The following is a 19,931-nucleotide window of genomic DNA, read 5'->3' as shown; positions in this document are numbered from 1 at the left end:
CTGTGAGATGACAGTTGGGAGCTGATTGGCTGGCACCTTATCACTTTATCACTTTTCACTGTCTCCTAACACTGCTTAGTAAATAGACCCCATAGATTGTAAGCTTCACTGTGGCAGGGACTGATATGAGTGACTAAATATTCTTGGTAAAGCAATGTGCAATATGTGTGCGCTATACAGTAGAAATAATTGTTAATAAAAAAATACATACTTTAGAAATGTCCTTGTGTAAGATGTTTTAAGCAACAGTGTGTTATTTTAATACAATGTTTATGTGCATAATAATGGAAAAAAATACACACACATCAAAAAATAAAACTTAATGAGGTAACCTGAAATAAGAATAAGAGGCATGCCCAGGCATTAAAAATCACAAAGCAGATTTCTTATAATCTAAAATAACAAAATAAATCTTTTCAGCGTTTTGTGTACAATAAGTGCAAAATCTTGTTATAATACCCACTAAGACCTCTTGTCAATAAAACTTGAATTAGTTCTAACTATGCACTCATCCAAACCTAAAAACTATGAATATTTAACAAGTCAGACTCTGAGTGGTGAACAAGCGAAAGGTGAATATAATTGTAGATTTACATCATTAAACATAATCTGATTCCAAGGATTCAGCACAAATTGTAAATTACTGTCAGCCAATTATGGCTTGGGCAAAATTATGTGCTTTATCTGCAGAGGAAATATTCACAAAACACATAGACTGCATGGTAATCATGTTCTTATTCTAATTATAAATTAAATGCAATAAGCTTTCTGGAATGATTACACAAATAATATGAGTTATGTCAATTGAACCAAACCAGGAAAACAATACATTCATCAATATAGTTTTTTGTTTTGTTTTGTTTGTTTCTTTTACATTTTTGCCCCCAAAACATTTAACATATAAAAAAAATGTGATAATGTTACTTAGGGTGTATGCATGAATGTATGGGCAATAATTTCTATCACATTGGTCAAAGAGTGCCTAAAAATGGACAGTGTCCATTGAAATAAAAGGACAAGAAACACTTAGAGGGCAACTTATTGAGGTGGTGGATCAGTATCACTTTCAATGACAAGAGCAATGTACAGTAGTAGATTTGGACTGTACACCATTCCATCCTTCAAAGGAAACAAAAAGCAACAAGTAACAATAATGTATGTTACCTTTCCAAACACACCGACCCTCTTCTTATCTATGTATTGTTCTTTTAGTAATGTTCTGGGATAAAAAAAAGGAGAAAGGTAATTATTAACATTTAAGACAACATCAGAATTAGAACAAATATGTATTAATTAACATTTTCAAAACTATAATAGATTGTAAAAATATAATATTTTTGTGATTTTTACAGATGTGTCTTCATACATCTAGCCTCAATAAAGCACAACGGAACTTGGAATGAAAAAAATCTGCGTCCGTAACATAGTAGCACTTGGTACACAGATTCAGAGACTCAGTTGCTCACAGATATACAAGTGTTACATACCAAAAGTAATCAACACAGTCTGCTGGTGTGTCCTAGTCACATCACGTGATTTAAGATGCATTTTCGGCTAAAAGAGACGCAAAAAAGACGCTCACGCCAGCAGAGTCTCAAGGGACCTAGCGCAACTGCAGCAAAGATGTGTAAGGACACATTTGTACCTGCACAATATAATAGCCATGGTACAAGACAGACATTTACGTCAACCACTGATGCGGTTCCAGACATTCTGGGGCTCCTACAAACATATTTATCCCAAAATGATTTATTACTTTGTGCAGTGGTACCTCATCACCTCTGAATCCAAGCTATGGGGTCTTACGCTGATGTAATCAGTGGTTGAGAAGGAGACAACAAAGCTAAAGAGTAGTGTTGTTCTGATCATATATCGGGCAATGAGAGCCTGATGCTGCCATGAGCACTTTCCATGCCATCAGTGGTCAATTAAATCTTTTGTGGACCATGGTCAAAAGTTTTATTAGAGTATCTGTACCCCAACCCTTAGCAGCCCAAACTAGTGTATACCAGACCTTCACAAGACAGTACAAAGAACAAATGTCTCATTTGTGTAAGTATAAAGTATTCAACATTATGGTTATTTCATTTTAAATCCTTGGAAGTGAAGTGGTGACACCCAGGAAGAGTGAGGCTCTTCGCCAAGTTTCTGTTTGGCCATTGGTGAAACCCTATCAACAACGACTTTTGAAACAGACAGTATACTTACTATCTTCTACTTTAAAAAATGGATACACTGATGACCTGGTGCTATATTTTTTTCTAGCTAGGGCTGATATTCTGCACCTCTAGTCAATAAAACCATATAATTGACAGTTACTGTCTGTAACATATAACATATAAAACAGTTGGTTGCACGTTACCCAAGCGCTGTCAACTGATCTTTTTCTTGGAAACTTCCCAGCTCTTTTCTCACTTCATGTAGCAGCTTCGTGCCCTGATACCCACTGCCACGTCCATCAAATTTTACAACAATGGTACTGAAAGAGCTGACCAACACAGTTATCCAGTCAATTTCAAACTTTTCCGAGACGCTCTGACTTCCAGGAGTGCCATCACTGTCAGGAGACAGAAGCAGAGGTTTTGCAGCACAGGTAGAAATAATGGATCACACATGCAATACATAAGACGTGCAAAATATAGTACATTGAACATTTTACTAAAAGTGAACTGGACTTGTATGCACAAATTGATTGACCATTTTGTCTCACAGTTCATTAGCTTTCAGAAACACTAGCTACAAAGATTAGATTATAGCAATCCTATTTGTCATATTGTTTCAGCCTTTTAACATGGTTATGGCTATTAGTTTCACAACAGTGGGATAGCCACAGTCTACCTACCACTGCATTAGATATACATGTCGTAGTGGCACTGCAAATAGGCAAACATTGTGGTGTAATTTACAGCTGAACATGTGGCCCATGTTTAAGCATAAAATAAGCTTTTTATTATTGAGCATCCCTGTATACATAATACACTTGTGTAGATCCATGGTTTGTACCTCCTAGTGTCTTGAGAAGTAGAAAAGAGGATGGAAGGCCGTGTAAGCCAAGCACAGTAGTGTTCATATAATAACTATCCACTTAGAGATGGAGAAAGATGCAAACCTGCCTGTCAGGATGCATATGTGTTATGGGTGTTCTATCCCTGGAGCAAAGATGCCTATTAATGATGATAATAATCAACATGGGCCCTGAGTGCATAAAAAAATATATATAAATAAATACTCTGAAGTCTATTCTAAAGTACTAAAGACATACCATTCATCATCATCAAGTGGTCTGTTGATGATGAATGGTGTCTTGAATACGCTACTACATGATGGCATGGTTAAAGTGTACAGTGAGTTCGGAAAGTCCCTCCACAGTGACTGTGTGCTAAGTGTGTGACAGACAGTGGCGGCTCCAGATGTGGGCTTGCAGCACAGTCCTACATTAAAATAGGGGAGCCACACCAACTGCCACCCCAAACACTGCCAAACCCGGGACTCACTAGCTGTTGGTGTGGCTCCCCTATTTGAACTTTTAACTGTCACACACTTAGCTCACAGTCACTGTGGAAGGACTTTCCAAACTCTAAACGTATTTTCATGTGGAGATATTTGTGTGTTTATTTTGAATTGCATATATAGTAAGATATGTGCTACGCAAAATAAAATGTAAATGTGCTTTTTATTTTTATTTTTGCAACATACTTTATGCCTACTCTAATTGAACAGCTATATGGTATAACTCATTTTTATTCTGGTGTTCTAGTCATAATCACTAGACTACTGCCGGGCACCCACCACTGTGGCTCTGTGTCTGGAAGTGCATATCCCTGCATGTACAGTGGCAGCAGTGGGTAGAGGAAATATAACCTCATACACTGTGACATCGGTGTTTGGGTATCATAGTGGTAGTGGTGTTCTGGGTTACAGCCACAGAGGAGAGGCCAAACGAACTACGAGACTAGTTGTGGAACATTACCAAAATAAGACTGCCTATACATGACATATAAAATAAATTAATTTCCGGAGAATTAATTTCAAAAGTTAAAAAATACACAAACTGTACAAAAAGAACATCCATGTCACAAACTAGTCCATTTCTCAAAAAGTTTTGTCAATTAATACATTTTATATCCTTGCCAATATATTATATTCAGCTAGTTTCACATGTTGTTAAGCAAAGAAAGTGTTATGAAGAAGAAAGTGAGCAACACAAATATGTGTTGTGTTACTGCTGAACTTGTGCGATCACAGTGCCTAGATAATGGACGGTATCCTTTTCTTTATAAATAAAACATTGTGTTAATGTATGGGCTTTCAATGCCTAGAACGCAGCAAGAGTTCTACCGAGATAATAACTAACAATTTATCATTTACACACAATAGCATTTATATCCTAATTGGTAGTTTTAGTAATGGCTTGCTATATATATAGTTTTTACATAATATGCTTCTTTATATCATTATATCTATTACGCTCAGCAGGTGGTACCACTACAATAAATTGAGATGACTGGTTATTGCATTAGCTTGTTATTAGGCAGTCAAAGACTTAATGAGATCTGAATAAGCATTCCCTGTAAAGTATGCAAAGTCAGCATCAAAAGCTGCAATCCTATCCAGGCTGATTATTTATCACATATTCTAAACTGGTCACTCATCAACTTTTGGGTTTGGATATAGTTATGACACTGATTCTAAATTATATTTACAGCATAATAATAATAATAATAATAATAATAATAATAATAATAATAATAATACCAACTTAAGCCCTATACCTTCTCTAAAATCACAGCAATTTTTTTTTTAACATTAGATTTCAAATAATTTGTTACATTTCTTCCCACATCCCAGAAGTGTTCTAGCTAGAGATGAGCAGAAATGTAAAAATGTCCTAAAAAATATTCAACTTGTCCAGATCGGTCTGTGAAATGTTGCACATTTTGCTGTCATTATTCTCTTTTCACTTTCCCAGTCCTACCCTAACCGCACCACAGGAGACCGAATTGACTATCATCATCTGAGCTGTACCTGTAAAGCTGGAACTGGAAGACTGTCTGGCCATACTTAGTACCTCTGGGAAATGGTCTGTTTCACAGTAAAACTCAGTTTGCATTAAATTAAGCTTAGTCCATCCAGCACACACAAAGATAAATGCCTACTCTCCGCTTTCCTGCGACTCACCACAATCGATGTAGGAAGATGCAGCATGTGCAACATTTAGTGAATCCTTATCACTGTAATGATGGCGCTGGCCACAGAGCGATTCCCGCTTGCTGGCAGAAGTGTGAGGTAGTATCTGGGTGCAGGGTGTGCCGTGCTGCACGCATTATAGATACGCCTATGACCAATGTGACGCCCGTTGTGCACAAGATGTAGACATTACTTTAAAGTTAATTTGTAGTGTTAATATAGTATAGAAAGATCATGAGCTGACATTGGGACTGTCCTTTATTGTGTGTGTGTGAAGCATTTTATGGCAATGCTCAGAGTGTCCTCAAAAATGCGCTCATTTGCCAAAGTACCCAAGTTGAAGAAGATCTCCAGCTCTGAGCTGATGCAAATTTTCAGTCTTGTACAGACGGAAATGGCCAAACACCCCAGACACAGCAAAGAACACTCCTAAGATAAATACTTCCCACCTCTATCTTGTTTCAATAATCCTTTATAATTTATTCTTCTTTTTACAATGCTCTGCAAAATTAGGGACTCCGTGCCGACATTTTAAAAGCTTCTTTTGGAAAAGTTCCAGAGGGGGCAACCATGTCTGAGGCGTGTGGGGGCTGGGGTACTGCGATTACATCGTCATGACTCTTAACCTGATTCAGCAAAAATCTCAGTTGCTTATACGCATGCAATCAGCCAATTGTTGCGTATTGCACATGCGTATGGATCGAAGTGTGCGTCCGCGAACTAGCCATTGCATACGGGATGGCGATCGCAAAGACTAAGCAGACACATGGCAGAGTGAGTGACAGGAAATGCTGTTTGGGGGTGGTGATGGGGGGTGGTCGTGCAAACGCAGGCTGTTTCAACACCGTTGCGGGGGCGTGCATAAATGATACACTGCGATCCCATACGCAGCCTGAGGCCTCATAGCGTGCGCATAAGTAAGCAATTCCTGAGTGAGTTTTGACCTTCCTTAACTGTGCGTATGGTTCCCATGGTACTCGATTGTTCCGATGATTTCGCAGTCTTGCTTCACATTACTGAAGTGCATGTAGGTGAAATGGGCATCCTTATGTAGTGCTGGGCATCTTTATTTTGTGCTGTGGTGGCATTGCGATCACAATAGATTAGCTTACAATCACAGTAAAACTGCGTGCATATTGTGAATCAATCCTTCTGTCCACTATTGTTAAAAAATAAATTTCACAGCATTTAAAATGGGGGGGGGGGCATGATGATGTGGCAAGTGGCAAGTAAAGATAATCATCACTAGTAGGGAATCCCGGCGGTAACCACCTTGGTTATGGAGGATATTATGGATATTAGTGACTGAGGATATTAGGGAGATAATGAGTCTGTAATTTGAGGGTATTTGTCATAAAGAGTTCTGCTACATAGGTGGAACAACCACATCGTGCAACAAAACCTTTCCATTGTGACAGCAGTCGGAAAAATGGCCGTTAATCTCCTCTACCAAGAACTGTAGGGTACCACAGTCATACATTGCACGTCCCTAGGACCCAAAGAGTAGTATTGTGACAAATATGTCATGTCCAATGCAAGCGGTGCATCAGTTGATCTTGTTATACGTTGTTTAAGAGCTTTTAACTGTGGACCTGTAAGGGTTCCACCACAACAACATACTCGAGGCTGGCCTCTAGGCATGTTTGGTGTAAACAATGCGAGGTGAAGTGAATAATGAAATGACACAGTGGTCTGTGATTAAGGGCCCAGCAAGACACACTGATATATGTGGCTGCAAATAACTGTCACAGTTTCCAGACTTCCCAGCAAGTCACATGTTCAAGGTTATCCAGCCGGTGAACAGGGAGAGTTCACCAACTGTCACATGTACCAAAGCACAATGGTGATGCATTGTAAAAGGCGGATGGACATTTTGCCACATAACTCTGAAATGAAGCAACCAATAACAACGACAATATTTTTCTAAAAATCTACGAACCAATACCTTTTCATTTGGAATATGATGTGCCTTGCACAGACAACAGCATCATAGAAATATGTTACTCATAAAAGTTGTCCTTCCACTCTTAATATATAGATAACTAATCTACAGAGAATCATGCAGGGACCTAAAGCTCAACATCGATTGTTCTACTGAGTGTAAGCAGTAACCTTGGGTAAAGGAATGCTGTAAATTACTGTAATAGCATTAAACTATACCCAGGGCCGGCTCCAGGGGTCGGAGCACCCTGTGTTGGCTGTCTCTAGTGCGCCCTACATTGCGCGTGGCGGAGCAGCGCATGACCAAAAATGGGGGTGTGGCCTAATTACCATAGGCCACACCTCCTATGTGATGTTATTTGGAGGCGTGCTCACATGGCATGCCTCCAAACAACGCTAGGCTGTGGGGGAGCCTCACTGGTTGGGCTTCCCCCAGCCCTCTCCCATCACTGCATGGACGTTGCGTGCAGCATCCATTTAGACTCCGGGGTCCGGCACTGCCATACAGCTGCTGCGGCGGCGGGGGTCCCCGTCCCCAACATCCCAATTTGTCCACTCGTGGGCTACTTCAGCCCGCAGGTGGAACAGCAGGACCGTGCCATCCTGCTGAAATCGGGATGTTGGGGAGGGGTGCGCCCTCTATGGGTGGCGCCCCTGTTTGACCGCACTTGTCGAACACCCCTAGAGCCGGCCCTGACTATACCCCATTTTTAAACAAGTTTTGGCTTACATCTGGAGTATTTTAAGTAGAAACAGGAGTGTGCAGAAGAAGATGACATTTCTATTCAATGTAGAATAGTGAGTTTCTCCTGCTTCTAAGTATTAAACTGTACTCAGGTGCAATGGAAGAGCATTAACCTAGGTCACAAAGTGACAAATGCCACTTACACTTTGACATTTGGCATGGAATTGATTTATCCAAGTTCTCACTGGGAAATTCCATCTAAAAAGTGCATTTATTTTTTTCTTCTATTTTCATAAGCTATGTTTACGTCCAGAAATGTTCCATTTGCAGGACATGATAGAGAATAAAGTTAGGAGGGAATTCGAATTGTGAGAAAGATTTTTTCTTCTGCTATTCATTTCTGTGTGAGTAATGTGTGAAAATGTTACAAACTTACAATTGAAATATCACATTCGCAGATAGAGAAATCCTACTAAATTTGTAACACATGATGCTAGAAATGATATTAACTTCTGCAATAATATATTGACTAGCCCTTGGATATCCTACTGCAAATAAATTGGTAGACAATTATGTATAGCTTTAATACTAATTGTATGCAGTGCTAGAAGTCTAGATGTAGAACAGTTCTTTTGTTACCTCTCTTGCCTTTTAAGAAACCTAAATCATTGGTGATATACCCCAGAGCCATTTTTTAATCTTTTGCCTTCTGGTGTTTGGTCAGGCAGGTCAAATGCATTATGTTGTGTATTAAATTGAAACAACAGTCTTGAAAAACTCACCGGGTAAAAGATGTAATAAACTAAATTACAGAACTTGAGTTAACATCAGTTTAGGCAAAGACACAAAGCGAAAAATTAAAGGTGGTGAACTATTTTTTTTTCCACACACCAGAATAATAATAATAATAATCAATTACTAATAGATATTACATAAGTTCATATATTATTATTATTATTATTATTATTTCTATATTGCTACCTTACTTTTAATACATGAACATGTTACCCTTAGCACTACATGTAGCTTGATCACTTTTCATGGCTTTAGTAAGTATGTGATATTGTATCCCCACTATAAATTCTACGAATATTAGAATTCACTTAGGGTTCCATGACACTATAATGGCACAGGTCCATAGGCCTGTTTTAATACAAGTCACTTACTGTAAATCCTAATACCAAAAACAATTTCGGAAGAGGTGTTAAGTTATTCTTTATAATAAACAAGTTTCCATAATAAACACTGAAGTGATGATCTGTTTATGGGGGAGATTTATCAAAGCTTGGAGAGAGATAAAGTGGAGAGAATTAAAGTACTAACCAATTACATTCTCTGTTATTTTACAGGCTGTTTTTGAAAAATGACAGAAGCTGATTGGTTGGTCATTTTTCTCTCTCTCCAAGCTTTTATAAATCTCCCACTTAATGCAATGACATCAGTACTTACTGTTTATACACATATTACTTATAGCCAGGGCATATCTATAATGGGTGCAGGGTGTGGGGGCCCACTACGCACATCCTGCACCCATACTTCCTAATACTTACCTCTCCGAAGTCCCACATTGGCTGGAGAGGCGCTACACAGAACACCTGAAAAGTGGCCGCAGCGGCCACTTTCCTGCCGTTCTGTGCATACGCAGTAGGGAAATCACCAGGAAAATGGCTGCCATGCCATTTTTCTGGTGTCCTGTGCATGCGCAGTAGACTCCGGGCACAGACTAGTGCCCGGAGTCTACTGAATCTGTCAGTATGCTGTGGCTGCCAGAGAGAGAGGAGGGGGCCCCAAATGGTGAGTGAACACAGACCGCCTCCTCTCTAAATATGCCCCTGCTTATAGCAGTTGATGTGTTATTATTAACTTTCTTCTGTACACAACTGTATATGGGTATTTTGAAGTCAAGGTGGTCCATGACCATATAACTTTATACTGATAGGATAATTGGTTTTAGACAACACTGTTGGTAATGCATGTGGTGCAGAGAATATAGACTGGAAACTCCACTGGGGAAGGGACTGATGCAAATGACTAAATATTCTCTGTAAAGCACTGCAGAATATGTGTGCATAATATAAATAACTGATTAATAATAATAATAATGATAATAATAATAAGGGAGGAATGTAATCATACAAGCCAAAAGAAGTAATCTTTTTACATGAGTTGATTTTATGTTAATTATTATCAAATTACAAATTTGTAGTGGGACTACATACAATCAATGGAGATATTAAGGCATATGTGGCCATTTGAAGGATCAGCATCTACTCTTCTAAACTTGCCTTCTATTTATTGGTTTATATGGGGCTTGTCTGAGGTAAACAAGGTGTTCAGCATCTCAGTTACAATAATTAGGGGAACGTCTCATGCTGCACACTACACACAAACTAGTACAGTATCTTCCTGCCTTAATGTACCACCCAACCAACTTCTACCACTACTACATGGTATCCCATACCATGAGAATAAAAAACTAAAAGAAAAAGGAAAAATGAGTGGGCACTTCAACCAAAACAATATGTGATTCTAAAAGCCGCTCACCAGGAAGGGGGTGGCTAACCCCTATACAAATTGCAAAACAGACTGGGAGCGCTTAAATATCACAAAGATGTTTAATTAATAAACACTGTACCATACATAATAAATAACAATATATATATAAGAAAGACACACTGTGGCCACAGGAAAATGAATAATTAAATGAATGAAATATTAAAACAAGCATAAAATAAAAAAGGGGGGTGGTCAGTAATAAATTAATAATGCTGTATAAAAATGCCCGTTTTGTTTATCCAAATAGTTAATGGAGCCTCAAAAAGACTTCTTATTCACTCCGTCTGTAAACAGCATAATGCAGGAGCAATGTCTATAATTGAGACAACTGTGAAACTTTGTAGCAGAATAAAAAACTGTTCAGTATTTTTGAAAATATATACTCAAAACCGCCAGTCCGCATTAGGACATAGACTCCATGCTGAAGGAATGGTAAATACCGTAATGCTGATAACAGCGTGGACCTCCAGAGTGACCTCCTCCTGTGTCCTTTGGCAGAGGGATCCCTGTATCTGCCGTGGGTCCTATCGCATGGAGTCAAGGGGACGTGATGAGGCGTGGGTGAGCCGCCGGCTGTATCAAATAGGAAGGCTTATACCTCTGAGGAAACAGCCGATGATGTTTTGGCTGAGAAACGCGTTAGAGTTGAACAGCCCCGCACGTTGGTGCACCCAGGACTCTTATTGCATCCCCACTTGCATCTTCCTATTTGATTCTCCAGCTGATTCTGGCAAATACTGCAGGACGGGACTGTCCATCTTCTAACTCAGACGCTCATTGTGCTGATACAGCCGGCAGCTCACCCACGCCGCACCATGTCCCCTTGACTCCATGCGATAGGACTATAGATATTGATAGAATTATAGACATTGCTCCTGCATTATGCTGTTTACAGACGGAGTGAATAAGAAGTCTTTTTGAGGCTCCATTAACTATTTGGATAAAAACAAAACAGGCATTTTTATACAGCATTATTCATTTATTACTGACCACCCCCCTTTTTTATTTTATGCTTGTTTTAATATTTCATTCATTTATTTATTCATTTTCCTGTGGCCACAGTGCGTCTTTCTTATATATATATATTGTTATTTATTATGTATGGTACAGTGTTTATTAATTAAACATCTTTGTGATATTTAAGCGCTCCCAGTTTGTTTTGCAATTTCCATGAGAGTATAAACTTTAAAAGGGGCATATGTATCAAGCCCCTTTTTTTACTTAAATCATGTGGAAACTGCAGCTCTGAATTATGCGGACCAAGCTCCAAAATGCCACGCTTTTTGGAGCTGGGGACCTGATTCAGACCCGCTTGCTAAGATGCGTTTGCTCGTAGCTGCCGATGGTTCGCATTATGCGCATGCATCACAGTGCGCGAAGCACTGCGAGAGATCGGGAAGCGTTCGCTCGCTGCGTATAGACTGCCCAGCAGAATGATTGCCAGAAGAAGCCGTTTGTGGGTGGTGACAAGGGCTGGTCATTAAAAATGGGGGAGTGGAGGTGCAAACGCAGGCGTGCCTGAGCGTCTCAACGCCGTTTCAGAGGCGTGCAAAATTAAGAGGCAGCGTCATAGTACACGTCACCTGGCTGGATTTTACACTGAAGTGCTTGTGGTAGGGTATGGTCAACCACAAGCGCTGCAATCGCATCCGATGGTACCCAATGTACCGATGGTTGCATACACTTCCTGGAGATGACGTGTGCAAGAGGACGTCTTAAGACAGGCTGGTGGGCGTCTGCATACACAATGCGATCGCACGCCAAGACATAGAGGGCATGCTAATGCCTTGCCGTGCGATTGCTTGCCTTCCCAAATTTGCATGCACATCGTGCGAGCGAATGCATCTAGCGAGCGGGTCTGAATGAGGTACCTGGTACAGAGGGGTCAAATTGCAGTCCCCATTGAGAATAATGAGCAGTGGTAGCTTCCGACGTGGGGCTGCAGCGTAGTCCAATATTCAAATAGAGGAAACACACCAACTGCCACTGAGTTCCGGACAGCGATATTTGGTAGCGGTTGGAAGGGCAGTTGGTATTTGAATTTTGGACTGTGCTGTAGCCGATCTCTGGAGCCGCCACTGAAAAGTCTGCATTCTGAAGCATTAAGTATCTTTTTGCAGGTGACTTCTGAGAAATCTTCTGCATTTTGCTGTAGCTATATTGACCCAACACTTAACATAATTTTGAAATGGTAAATTCCACATGAGTTAAGTAACAAAAGGCTTGATGCATATGGCCCATTGATATAAAAACTATGTCAGAAAAACATACTACCTGTAGCGGCACCCTGCAGTCTGGGGAACCACCTCACACCGTGGCACCCCAGGGTTCCATGGCACCCAGTTTGGGAACCACTGGCTTAGACAATTCCTGCTTAGACAACATTCATCTTTTTAAGAACTTTGACTGCTGTTTATATTGGTTTCTCAGTTCAAATCAAACTATTCTACAGTTGCATTATGCATGATATTTATGTGTGCAAGGAAGGCACAAATACACCAACACATTCTTCATTTTTATGGTGGGCATTAAAAAAAACATGTTTGAAACATTATTGGTCATACTCACACAACAAGTAAAATGGGGTAATGTGCTGTGTTTATGAAGGTTGCCGGTTTGATAATCTGCATTGGTAATTCTAGGAAAATAAAATAGAACATTTTAAGATTTGTTTCATGCTCGCTATTGAAAACAACTGCTATTGAGATAGCTCTGGGTTAGTTCAGGTCAAATTAAGCACAGAATCATTAAGTGAAACAGCCAGTCAAGCAGTCGCAAATTGAATTGTTGTTAGATCTATTACTCTATCTTGTTCCTTAAGATTAACAATACAGGCGTCATGTATCAAGTTGACTATTAACAACATACTGATAATAGCTTTGCTCTTGCGTCTGTTAACATCACAGACAATTTTCCTTAAATTAGAGCCAATGCCCTTGAGCGGCTACATTAATAGCAACTAAAACATGTAGTTTTAACACGCAGAGGCCTTATATAAATACAAAAAATACGACACTGTTGAAATAAACTTAGCACAAAATGCATTTTTGGAATTATATTTTATATTAGCTTTTACCCATAAATAATTTCAAACCTTACTAATACTAATGATGAATATTAATTTTATATAGAGTCTTTATATAGAGTATATATATAATTATGTGGGGAACAATTCAATTAGCGGCAATGGCCATAAGTTACCAGTAGTCCGATCATTTCTTTGGCACTTTGTGACCACCAACATTGCAGATTTTTCCTTGCAATGTTGCTATCTCGCAGTTATCAGGGATGTGTGCAGTTGCAAATATCGACTGCAAATTCATTATAATTAATTGATTTGCCCGCTGAGGGCCAAATATTCTCCAGTTTAACCAAATCAGAATGATCAGTGTTAAAAGCCAAAGATCACATGGCTTAAAGAGATTGTATGTTATAAATATGTTGTATATTTATTTCAACTTACTGTAGTCATCCACTGGGATTTGTACATACTCAGAGTAAGGCATTTGTCTCTTTTCTATGGCAGCTTTCACTTTAGAATTGTCCTCCAGCTCAATCAGACCTGAAATATAAATAAATAAATATGTAAATGTTACAATATGTGGGAAATTGTGATCTGACTTTTGTGACCAACTACATTAATTTTGGCTTTTTTTTTTTTAATTCAACATTAATCATCAGCCATTTGCTTAATGTCTTGATGGCATAAAACACTAATACCCCTTTTACACCGGAGCTAAAACCTGGGTTATTGCAGGGTTAATCCGGGCAGCTCCTTGGTGTAAAAGTGGTGAGGGTTGGATCGCCGGGTCGAGTGACCCGGTAATCCAACCCAGGTAAATAGCAGGGTTTAACACGTGAGTAACCCGTGAAACCCTGCTTCTGTTTACGGCGCACTACGGGTCTTGATGACCTGCAGTGCGCCGCAAGCCAGCCGATTGGTCCGGCTTCAGTGGCTCTTGGAGATGACGTCATCTCTAAGCGTCCACTTTCACGCCGGAAAAGCTGGGCCTATGCAGACCTGACTGCGGTGTGGGAATATCCCGAGTCGGCGCCAGCTAAATTCCGGGCCTGATCCGGATAGGAACCCTGTTCCAACTCCGAGTCAGACCCGGAATTTTGGTGGAAAAGGGGTATAAGTTATCTTCCACTTTCAGATGACTTTATAAGTGTTGTGCAAATCTCAATCTTCAGCATCACATAAAACAAAGTATGGTCTATGGACCTCATTCAGACCCGCTCGCAAGCGGGTCAATGGTGAGGCCCTGCGCATGTGCAGCGGCCACAGTGCGCGTGCGCTAGCTCCGGAGCGAGTCACAAATTCCCTCACTCCGGGGCTCGCTACAAAAGGGGCGGCTGTCGATGTTGATCGACAGTTCACCCCGTTTTGTAGGCGGGGAGGGGGGTTGGTCGGACAAACGGAGGCATTCCTGAAGGAACGCCTGCCGTATGTAGACGGCACTACTGACATCAGCAGTGATGTCAGTAGGTAGCTTCCTGCTCTGTTAGAGCAGGAAGCTACCTGGTGCTTGCGGGAGACGAGACCCAACCCCACGGGTCTCGTCGCAAGCCCCGATGGTCGCGATGGTCTCGACCATCGCAACCATCACCTGGTCACTCGCTAAAGCTGTGGGTGGTCACCCACAGCTTAGCGAGCAGACCAGGAGGCCGGATTTGAAAGAGGAAACGGTTGCCCTCATTTTGCGAGCAGCTCTGAATGAGGTCCTATATGTGGTCTATATTCCAGTTTCCAATTTGAGGCTCCTCTATTTGCTTTATGTGGGTCAGTTTAAATCAATGTCAGATTTCCAAACGTGAACAACCCCAAATTGATCAACAATTCCAAAGTATTAAATGGAATATTTTCATAAGAGACATTGAATTGATACTGACTAAAGTACAGTTTGAAATTGCACGATTCAATGATTTTACAGCTGTTTTACATTGCACATGAATTAATGACTAGAGTACTTTCTGCTTTGACAAGTCAAAATTGTAATGTGTGTGTTTCAATTGCATATTAATGTGGTTGCATTAAAATGCAATTGTTTGTTCACAAACAAACAATACAAAAGTGCTCATGCTCATAGAGCCTTTTGAAATTCTCACTATATATTATATGGATGGTCTATACTATTTTATTGATTTTACTACAATATATTGCAAAAACTATTCAAAATATTATATGGAATTTCTAAATATATGAAACCTCATCTTACTGTAAATGAAACAAAAAACTATAACAAAAGATATAACAAAAAAAATGCATAATTTTGTTTATAAAAGTAAAAAAAAGTGTAATAAACTCAATTCTTTATAGGGATTTTCATTTAATTAAGACTCAGAATTTGCTTTATCAGCTGAAAGATGCCTGTCACTCAAGGGAATTCAGCAGAGTTTTCTGTTTGTTCCTATAATTGCTAGCATGGCTAAATAATTATGGCTTAGAGGAGATTGGCATATCTCCTAGAGGACACTATGGTTCAGTATTAGAGCCACTGGGAATGCATAATTCAATGGAGTAGAAAATGCTGCTTCTCAGTTAAATATGAACGTCCAAAATATTCTTACAATTATCCATTATCAAGTTATTTATTACATGCTAACACACACTTACATACATCAGAACAGATAAACTTTATAAATTGCCAATAAGGAGTTAAAACATCCCCAGGAAACTCCTTGAACAATATTTCTATTAAAAGGTTCCTAAACAAACACTAATATCCCATGATACAATTACAACAGCATTGATTATACAGGTTGAGTCTCCCATATCGAAAATGCTTGGGAACAGGGGTATTTTGGATATCGGAATATTCAGTATTTTGGAATATATGCATACCATAATGAGATATCTTGGGAAAGGGACCCAAATCTAAACACAGAAAGCATTTATGTGTTATATACACCTTATACACACAGTCCGCAGGTCATTTTATACAATACTTTCAATCATTTTGTGGCTCAAACAAAGTTTGTGTACATATAAGAAATTCATTTATGTTTCAAATACACCTTATACACACAGCCTGAAGGTAATTTATACAATATTTTTAATAAATTTGGGCCTTAAACAAAGTTTGTGTACATTGAACCATGAAAAATCAAAGGTTTCATTATCTCAGTCATGCTAAAAAAAAAATCGTATTTCGGAATATTCCGTATCTCTGAATATTTGGATTTGGGAGACTCAACCTGTAGTGTATTATACTTTACAGGGTCATTCTGGATTTTTGCTTTAGAAAGATAGGATAAGTACATTTTTTTTTGCATAAGACAATAAAGTAATGTCCAAACTGCAAAATATGTGACTACAGCAGAAAGGGCATTTTATGAAATCATGCACTTATTTTTTGTCTTATAACACCTGTTTGTATAGGAGAGTACTTGGCAAAGGCCATCAAGAGAGTATCAGCTATAAGAGCACAATATTTACCCTTAGTCATAGGAGGAAATGGACTTGATAGCTTAAATGGGAAGAGATTGCACTTTTCAGGTGGTGCTCCTAGTATGGCGGATGCAGAGCCTCTTCCCTCTGCAATATATTCTCCAAAAGGGCTGAGATAAGATGCTGTGCTATATGGGACGCCCTTTCAGTTATTTGTACACAATTTAAAATTGCAAAAGTGATTATTAGAAGTTCAGAAAGACCGAGAGGGTTTTTATATAACATCTTATTGTGCACTGTTTTCGCGTTTTATATATGGGCTCCAAAAACATGTCTCATGTCCATCATACTCTCATGCAGTTCTCTGTAGGAGGATGTCATGTTAGGGAGGTGCTGCTGGGCAGTGGCAAATTTACTAACTTCGCAGAAGGTTGAATAATACTTAGGTCCAAGGCCAGTGATGTTTTTGCAACTCTGTTTAAGCCTTTTCCCCTGTAGCAGATTATGAGTAAATTCCTTTTATTTATAAAGCACTGACATATTACTCAGCGCTGTACATTGAGGGGATCATGAAGTGTTCGGTGATGTTACTGCAACTCTGTTTCAGCTTTTCGACCCTAAGGTTACTATCTTTTATTTATAAGACACTAACATATTCCGCAGTGCTCTATAATGAGGGAATCCTGACACAAATTAAGGATGGTAAATGGAATTGGTATGTAATGCCGGCGGCTGTTTAGCCTGCCGGATTAAATACCGACAGCGGCAGCCCAGCGGGTCGAAATCCCGACAGGTAAACCTATCCCTCCCCTTTCTCTCCCTAACCCTCCTTTAGGGGTGCCTAACCCTAACCTCCCCCTTTAGTGCCTAACCCTAACCTCCCCCCAGGAGTGCCTAAACCTAACCCCCCTCCCTGCACCTTAAACCTAACCCTCCCGGGGGGGGTGCCTAACCCTAACCCCCCCTTTCCCTAGCCTAACCCTAACCTTCCCCGGGGGGAGTGCCTAACCCTAAGTCCCCCCGTGGGTTCCTAAACCTAACCCCCCTCCCATCCCCGGGCTAAGTGTTACACTTACCCATCAGAGAATAATCGGGATGGCGGGGGTCGGTCTTCCGGCGTCGGGATTAAAATAGGCTATCTTAAGTCCCTTGTCGGGCAGGACGAGTTGGGATTTAGACCGGCGGCATTGCGTCCGCTGGTCTATTAACTACATCCCCAGTAAATATGGTCCTGCCCAAATGAGCTTGCAATCGAAAAGATGTGGGAAACACTTGATGTACATGGTAGCAGAATAGAGACTGCAACTGCTGGTGGGGAAAGTGTGTGTGGCTATTTGCAGATCTATTAGGGACACTGGTCCTGATTCACTATCAAACCCAACTGCGATTACGGACGTCATCAGGCGATCGTTGTGTTCTGCGCATGCAATGCAGTGCGCATGCACAAACGCTCCACTGCGATCAGGACTGTGATTGCAGTGACTACGCAGACCCATCGCAGAGTGATTGACAGGAAGTGCTGTTTCAGGGAGGTGACAGGGGGGTTGTCGGTGAAACGCAGGGTGTGCCAGAGCGTTTGAACGCTGTTACAGGGGCATGCAAAAATTAGCCACTGCAATGCCGTACGCAGCTTGTGTACTCACAGCGTGTGATGAGGTTAGCAGTCCTGAGTAAGGTCAGACCTGGTGCAAGTGAGTGTGAGGCTGCGATTGTACTCGATGTTACTGATGGTTTCGCAGACTTGCTAAGTATTACCGATGTGAGAAAGGGAAAGTGGCCGTCCTTGTGCTGAGATTACATTGCGATCGCACACATTAGCATATTATTGCAGTGAGACTATGTGCGTAATCGCAGTTGCGATCCGTACTGAATCAGGCCCATTGCCCTAAAGTTGGTTGAGAAGCAGCATCTCTGAGTAACACAGGTGGTAGGAATACTTATCTAAACAATTTACTTTTCCCTCATTGCTGGAATCTTGAAAATGTAAATTTTGGGGTTATTTACCTTTGACAAGCTTGGTATAATGACACTAAAGTGACAACAGTCTCACACAATCCAAGCAAAACAACCACAGCAGACTTAGGTGGTGACATCTGCTGGTACATTGCTCTAAACAGCATGCAACAGATGGTGAGCACCGCTAAAGTGAGCAACACAATAAGAGTAAGCTAAAAATAATGATCACAGACCTCTATTGAAGAACTAATTGACAATAATCATTGTACTTGTAGCTAATCTCAGACAAAAATAGAACAAGCAGCATTTACAGAAGTTCATCCATGTTCCCAGATCTATTCAATGATTTGGGAACACATTGGGTAAAAAAACTAATGACTACATATAGCCTGTCCTCTTTTAAACATTTTTATATGTCATCGATGAATTTGGGATCATGTAACATTTTGTAAAGATACATTTATTGTAGCGTAGTTTGGTTGTTGTCATATACATTAGTGTTTCCACCACCATGACTTTGATTGGTCAGAGAGCTAAATGTTGCCAGTTAATGGATGCATTGGACAGACAGTGAGGTAACGGTTAACAGGTAATGTTGTACAGTCCACCACATTATATTAAGCCATGAATGACACTAAACACAGTAACATTTTAGGAGAACATGAAAAAGGATAGATTTAAAGTGTCATATAGAAGAATTGTAATGTAATGTACATTTGTACCCTGTGGTGGCTACAGAGTTGGAGCTGCAGCACAGTCCAAAATTCAAATGCTGCCAAACATCGCCTGCCAGGAATCACTGGCAGTTGGTATGGCTCCCTTTTTTGAATTTTGGACTGCAGACCAAATTCTGGAGCCGCCACTGCTTGTACCCAGGGCCGATGCTACCATTAGGCAGCTTTAGGCCACTGGAGTGCACTGCCACTGGAGGGCACCACTGAGTCCACAAAAAAAAGGATGTTACTTTCAGTCCCGGCTGGGTCTACTGATGAACAAGGCTGATTAAGGTGTGTGTAGGTGGTGGGGGCTTGTGTGTGTGCAGACAGGCTTGCAGACAGCAGACAAGCTTAGTGTGTCTGGAGGGTATGTGTGTGGGTTTTATGAGTGCAGGCAGGGTGAGGGATGGGTGGTTAATGGGTGCCGACATATAATGGGGCACAGATGTGTGGCATAAATATATATTGGGATATAGATGTATTGCATAATGTATTGGGA

General features: G+C 40.3%; 1 protein-coding gene across 1 annotated transcript in view; it reads right to left on the bottom strand.

Annotated features, from left to right (window-relative positions):
• DPP6 (dipeptidyl peptidase like 6) overlaps positions 1-19,931 on the bottom strand; it is a 587,423-nt gene that overhangs the window by 21,196 nt on the left and 546,296 nt on the right. Inside the window, exons 18-21 of the mRNA XM_088450360.1 lie at positions 13,833-13,931; positions 12,938-13,007; positions 2,363-2,557; positions 1,165-1,219 (exon numbers count right to left, since the gene is read on the bottom strand). Coding sequence (XP_088306486.1) covers positions 1,165-1,219; positions 2,363-2,557; positions 12,938-13,007; positions 13,833-13,931 — 419 coding nt within the window. The remainder of the gene's footprint in view (positions 1-1,164; positions 1,220-2,362; positions 2,558-12,937; positions 13,008-13,832; positions 13,932-19,931) is intronic.

The sequence above is a fragment of the Taudactylus pleione genome, unplaced genomic scaffold (genome assembly GCF_031769625.1).
Source record: "Taudactylus pleione unplaced genomic scaffold, aTauple2 ptg000517l, whole genome shotgun sequence".
In the NCBI taxonomy this organism is placed as follows: Eukaryota; Metazoa; Chordata; class Amphibia; order Anura; family Myobatrachidae; genus Taudactylus; species Taudactylus pleione.
This window is presented reverse-complemented; position numbering and strand designations above follow the sequence as displayed.